General features: G+C 45.5%; 1 protein-coding gene across 1 annotated transcript; it reads left to right on the forward strand.

The window, feature by feature from the left end:
* The first annotated feature begins 5,199 nt into the window (after positions 1–5,199).
* LOC127750616 (uncharacterized) lies at positions 5,200–6,154 on the forward strand. Its single transcript, XM_052272725.1, has 2 exons — positions 5,200–5,661; positions 5,749–6,154. Exons 1-2 carry the CDS (start codon positions 5,243–5,245, stop codon positions 5,942–5,944), a joined length of 615 nt encoding a protein of 204 aa, XP_052128685.1. The 5' UTR covers positions 5,200–5,242; the 3' UTR covers positions 5,945–6,154.
* Positions 6,155–6,670: the final 516 nt, after the last annotated feature.

Raw genomic sequence — 6,670 nt, forward strand, 5'->3', positions numbered from 1 at the left:
TTAAACCAGGAATAACCAAGTAAGGTTCAGATCAGAAGGTCAGAAATCAACTATGAACAATTCTCAGCCATATATGGCTTGGCTTGGGGCCACTTAACACGATTAACTGGAGACTAGTCTACTTGCATCAAAGACAGGTGTATTTGTACACAAGAACAGATGACTGTTGACAGTGAAGTTAACTTAACAACATCATAAACCTATATTATGTTGGATTTAGTCTCGTATGACACGTGTCTTCACGGTGAGCAGGCCTCAATGAGGACGCTGGCCTCAGAGGTTTTCGAGGACTGTGATTGGCTGAAAACCTCTGTGACCAGCGTCCTCAGTGAGGCCACCTCACTGTGAAGACACGGTTCACACGAGACTAAATCCAACATCAATGACTACTTTGCTGTATGCAAATATGTAGCTGGAGTTAATCATGTGGAAAAAGCTTGTTCAAGAAAAGTACAACCATATACCCGTGGTGAAATAACAAAAATGGGAACACAGTGTAATTTTTTTTAAGATAGATGGCAGAGATGTATTTTTATAGAGCATGGTCAATGGCTACTGAATTTGCTGAAGTAGAATGTGCGTCCACAGCTGATGTGAAAAAAACACAATAGACTAGTTTTGGACTGTCAAAAAAGCGAATGTCCAAGTCTGGTCCAACAAAAGAACGAATGTCCATGTGTGAGCTAACATAAGAGCGAAAGTCCAATAATTTTGTGGACTTTGTTGACGCTGTTATATCAGCCCATGGCTGGACTTTCGCTGTTTTGATCAACAAATGTATGGACTTTCGTGGTTTTGGTTTGCCAAGATGAGGACATTCGTTTCTTTGTTGCCTCAAGGGTGGACTTTCGCTGTTTGGTACTGCTCTGTATCTCTGCCGTTTACTAAGAAATTTTGAATCCGGTTACACAGAAAGATGCGTCTCAGTTTGTAGAATTTACTGCTAGCGAAAACCTGAAATGGGTAAAATGTAGTGTTTATCCCTTTCCCATCTATGGGTTCGTCACGTTACCCGAGTCAGTGATAGTTTTTGATCCCGTCACGTAAACTGTGACAATCGTGTCCATATTTGGGTGGTTTAGCTAGGTTTAGCAGACCGTCGGTTGGCAAAGAACGACATGTCACGTTAAACGTGACCCAATAAATTATCTGTAGCATGGGGTATAGATTAGCTCTCGCGGCTGATCCCGAACCGTCAATGCATAACTTTCCGTCTGCTTTTCTTCACTGTATACGCGAAACTGTGACATTTTGTTTCAACACCCTGCCAAGATGGAAGAAGACTTTGCGATCTGGTCGTCGGAGCCCTACCAGATTCACTGCCCGTTCTGCGGGGACAGAGTTCTTTACTTGTCCCAACACATGGTCAGCCACCTAAATGAAGATTCGCAAATCTACCGCCACCTCGCAAGGTTGATGAAGGAGATGGCTCATCTTTCGAAGCGTGAGGAGAGACGTGACAGGAGGAAAGCGAAACGCCGTGAGGCTCGTGAGGCTCGCCGTCAGGCCCGTCAAAATCAGTGAGTAAATTCAGGCTCTGCTCCTGCCCCAAAAGTCGGAGGAAAGGGCCTACCTCGTTCAAGCGACTTATTAAAAGGTTCTTTTGAGGGCCACCAAATCTGTCTGAAGGGACATCCTACAACAAAGACTCAGACAATCCCTCTCTATCTCCCTTTCACCCTTCGCTATCCGGTCTCCCTCCCACGGTTATAAATAGTTTCCCCGGAAACTCAGTTCAAGCCTGCAGTTTCCCTGGAAACTCTGTTCAAGCGTGGAGTTTTCTCGGAAACTCCGTTCAAGCCAGCAGTTTCCCCGGGAACTCCGAAGGGAATGCGGTAAAAAAGGGTTTAATCAGAAGCGGTAAAGTGATATTGTATTGTCTTTGTTGACGTTTACCCTTACGGAAAACATGTTTTAGCCCTGAAAAGGGCTGTTTCTCGGGGGAATGGGATCCGAGTGAATTTACTTGGAGGATGTGTGTGTACTTGGTCAAAGCCTTCGTGCCTTCAGACACGGCGTACATGGCCAATTCACCGGGCAGAAGGAGGCGGACAGCGGTCTGGATCTCTCGAAAGGTGATGGTGGCCCTCTTGTTGTATTTGGCGAGCGGTGCCGAAGCGGTGCCAAAGCGGTGCCAAAGCGGTTTCGACGCCGTGCCGAAGCAATTTCTTACCTGTGACACCCCTTTCGGGAGCCGGTTTAGATGCCTGTCACAGTTTACGCTTCCCAAACCATGCCTGGCTTTTTCTTATCGGGGACCAGTTTGTGTGTACGTCACAGTTTTCGTGACCCAAACCACGCGTTTCCTAGGATAATTGGGGATCAGTTTATAAGCCTGTCAGGGTTTACGGAACATTTTCATTGGCGTCTGCGCGGTCGTTCAGGTCGTTTTCTTATATATGTCACCCGCTGGCCTGACGCGCCATCTCTGTCAATCGGGTCCTGTACCACGTTTGCGCACGTACTGTGTTTCAGAGTTGTCAGAAGTTGTCGAAGAAGTGCAAGGAGAGTTAAATCAAGGCGAGCACGTGTGTGCTGTGATAATTTAGGGGTTTTTTTTTTTTAAGAAAACACACTTAGAGTTATCAGAGGTGAAAGAAGAGAGCGAAGATGGTGAGAAGCCGTGGAGGCCGAAGTGGCCATGGAGGGTTTCTACGACAAGGCCGCGGGAAGACAATGAAGAGAACCATGAGCCCCAGCGATGAGCAACCACCTGCCAAGAAATCCAAGAAACCCACCAAGGACCAACCGACCCTCAAGAAGATGAAGACTGAGAAGAATTCGTTCACCACTGAGGTGATGCCCTCGACCAGCACGGAGCAAAACGCCAGCTTCACAAGGAGGAGATCGAATCTTCGCGTCTGCCAGCAAGTAGTAAGTGTACGTTTTCTTTTTATGCCCCATTCCCTCCTGTAGGGCGTCTTTTGCTTCCTGCCGCGTTATTTATTTTAACGTTTTCTTGTCCCATTCTCTCCTCTAACTCGTCATTTGCGTCCTCCCGCGCTATTTATTTTATCGGTGCATTGCCAGCCCTTTTAGCTGCCTTCCCGGAGATTTTACAGTCCAAGTTAAATACAGCCTACAGCAATAAGCCCCTTATTTTTACAGTAGTTTGAAGCTAACATGGTGATGGTTCTGGGATGAGTGCAGTGTCTTGTTCTGTTTTGTATGCCTTGTTTTTTTGTCCCTCACAAAACTACCACGCTTGTCTTTTGCCAAAACCTCAACAAAGACTGCCTTTCTTACGAGGGGGCCACCACTCTCTCTTTGGATGTACACACGATTGCATAGATTGCGTGATTTCACATGATTTCACGGATTTCGCATATTATTTTAGAAGATTTCACGCTACACCCTGCTGGCAGATTATGTCTGATTTGAAGGATTACAGATAATTTCAGCGGATTTTACCGGATTTCGGCGGATTTCACAAGATTCCAGCGGATTTTACGTGATTCCGGCGGTTTTTACATGACCTTTTAATGATTTCAGACTAAAATTTGCTGGCAGATTACGCATGATTTCATGATTGCAGGTGGATTTCAAATGATTTCGGGAGGATTTCAGGGAGGGCGTACACATGATTTCAGGAGTGGCGGCCCCCTCGCTTTCTTAAGGCTTTTTTTTTATTTGTTATTAAAAATCCCCCAAACCGGCTAAAAGACAAGATACACACACTACTCTTGCTGTACAAGTGTTTTCAGGATACATGGTTAGGATGTGTTTATTCTCTGTTGTTTTGAAAATTGTGTTTTGATTGTGTTTTGATCTGTGCATGCATTTTGAAATGTGGTGTGGTAGTTATTGTCACTAACTTTCGTTTGAACGGCCGTCTGCGAAGTCCCGTCTCAAAGTACTTGTCCCGTCTCAAAGTAGTCGTCTAGTCTCAAAGTACTCCTCCGGTCTCAAAGTACTGGTTGCAATATGGAATCCACCTTGATAGCAGTTGTTGAAACTTTACGAGTTGCGTTTAAAGGTTACGAGCGTCTTCTTTTGAAACAACGCATGATTCGTGGTGCTACTCTTCGTTTTGTCAGTAAATCAACTCCCCGTACGAAAGTTCCAGTCCCGTCGGAAAGTACTCGTCCTGTCTCAAAGTACTCGCCCCGTCTCAAAGTACTTCTCCGGTCGCAAAGTACACGTCTGGTCTCAAAGTATTGGTTGGAATGTTGCCTTGTCGTTTGGCCCGTAAGGCACTTTGATGTGTAGTAGGAATAAAAGCCTCCTTGCAACGAGTTCTTAAACTTTTATAATTTTGTCTAAGTGCGTGAATGTATTTTAAAGTTCGTCGGTGCGATGGTTCTAGAAGTTTGCCGGTGATTGTTTCGTGTATTTAGCATTGTCGCTGCTACGTTTATGGCGTTTTTTTATTATTATTTTAAATCAACGATTTTGCGGGCACTGAAGAAGCTTCTGCATCTGCGCATTTCTCTGTAAGTAAAGAATTTGATTTTTTTTAATGATCTTTTTTATTTTTGCAGCCTGGGAAATCGCCAAGTACTAGAGGCTTGCAACATATAACAAACTTTTTCACCAATGTTGTCAAAGTGGAAAATGGTTGGTACACCATGTTTTTCTGCGTTTTTGTGGTAAAGGGATGGAAAGTAAATTAATTTTTTTTTCTAGTGCCAGGAGAACATGTGCCAAAAGTAGATAGTGTTCCATTAAAAAAAGCTGAGTTAAACGCCCCTGTTAATGCTTTCGTTAAATCCAAAATCTCTGCCAAACCGAAAAAAGGAGCTAGAAAACCCCCAACCCCCAACCCCCACCTCCGAAATCATCATGAGAAAGACCTTAAGAGGCTTGGTGTGTCTGAGCTGTGTGTGAGCTGGCGAAGCGGCTCAGAAACACCATGTACATCACCGAGCAGGCCTTGCGGGCTCACTTTCCAAATTTTAATGAATTGAAGAATCAATTATTCAATTTTTTGCCGCTCGTTAAAATTGTTCTGGTGACTGGTCTTTCTCTGAAGCCGGTCTGCCTTTCACCACCCAACCCACCAACTGACCAGGCACCAGTTCAATTCTACGACCATCAAGTCCCTCCCTCCCCACCTCCTCAAGCCTCTGCCACCCCCCCACCTGCAGTACAGACCCAAGCTATAAAAGCCAAGTCTTTGAAACCACTGCCAAAAAGTCATGAAATTTTCAGCAACGTCAACCTCTCGGCTGACGTTCTAAAAAGCGCTAGGAAGATTTTGGCAGCGTTTCAAAACTTGGCAGGGTCTGATTTTGAACCGTGGATGCTGTGCGAGTGTTCGCTCCTTGAGCGCTACGTTCTATCTCGACAAAGCTTGTCCGGCCACACCCTGAGGAAGGACCTCTTTGCCCTTCCCTCCATTGTTCGAAATGTTCAACATCCCGAGTTTACTGAGGTGGACAGGCGGGAAGCCGAGGCCTTTCTTCAGGAGGCGGTCGAGGTCCTCGGCCGACCAGCAAAGAAGCATCGAGGTAGGCTTGGTCAGCGTCAGGCCATTAAGGACAAGGTGAAGAGGGATGAGTTGGCCTTTGACTCGTGGATGATGCGGCTTGAGGAGGCTTTTCGGGTGGCCGACAAGCCTGTCCAACTTCACAGGAGGGCAATTTCTACCCTCTGGGTTCCAGTGACTCGTCACATCTTCCACCAGTGCAGTGCACTTGTTGGCTTTGCCAACACCTCCCGGTAGGAAAATGTTAATAACTCTCGTCAATTTACTCGATAAACGAAAAGAACAAACCTAAATGTAATTGTTTATTTGATTTGGTGCAGGCTCACCGCCTCGGACGTCAACTTACCCGCACTCAGGAAGATGAGGGGACGCTTGGGTCGGTTCCTCCGCCTGCGCATGCAGGCCCATGTTATTTCTGATGTGCTCCTAATCAAAATAAGGGGAAGCCGGTCGACCCCAAGTACCAGTGACAAGAGCAGATTTTTTAATGAAGAGCAGGTTTTTTTTACCGGGTGAGACTCCCGGACTGCCCTTGCAGAATGCAGGGCGCCTACACCGCGTCGTCAATTTTTTGGCGGCTGGAAGTAATTCAAACTTCAAACAGAAAGTCATGCGACCGGACTTGTTTCTGCAGAGACATCTTGACATCCTGTACGATACCATGGTGTTATCCTCTGGACTCACCTTCTTCCACAAAAATACGGACCAGTGCATTACTTGTCTCATAGAAAGGCAAGTTTGCCAAACCTGCTCGGAATCTGGAGTTGCAGATAGGAAAATCATTGATTGTGACGAGTGGTAGGTCTGATCAGACATAGAAAATAACAATTTATGTATTATTTTCAGATCAAGCACAGTCTAACAGTCATCATAAGACACCTGGTAAATCGCTAACTCCCCGCAGATCGGATTCTTCTAAGAGTGCAAAACAGAATACTGAACGATCCGAAAGCGGTGCGCAGCCCGAGGATAAAGGTAAAGAGAACATGTACTTAAAATGTGCTCTGCAGACAATTTGTTTGCTGATTCAGTGTTATTACAGGTCGGAGTACTAGTCCAATTCCAGGCTCTGGAGCTGGCAAGCGCCGTTTGCATCAACGAACAAAAAGCAAGTTAACTTCTACTGAAAGCAACAACTTGGGTACTGACGGAAGCATGGTAATGTTCAAAATATTGGTATATTTTTACTGTTTAGCGATCTCGCTGGCTTCCCCTGTGAGAGAACAAATTCTAATAAATATA

The sequence above is a fragment of the Frankliniella occidentalis genome, unplaced genomic scaffold, assembly GCF_000697945.3.
Source record: "Frankliniella occidentalis isolate FOCC.00 unplaced genomic scaffold, Focc_3.1 Scaffold221, whole genome shotgun sequence".
NCBI classification, from domain to species: Eukaryota; Metazoa; Arthropoda; class Insecta; order Thysanoptera; family Thripidae; genus Frankliniella; species Frankliniella occidentalis.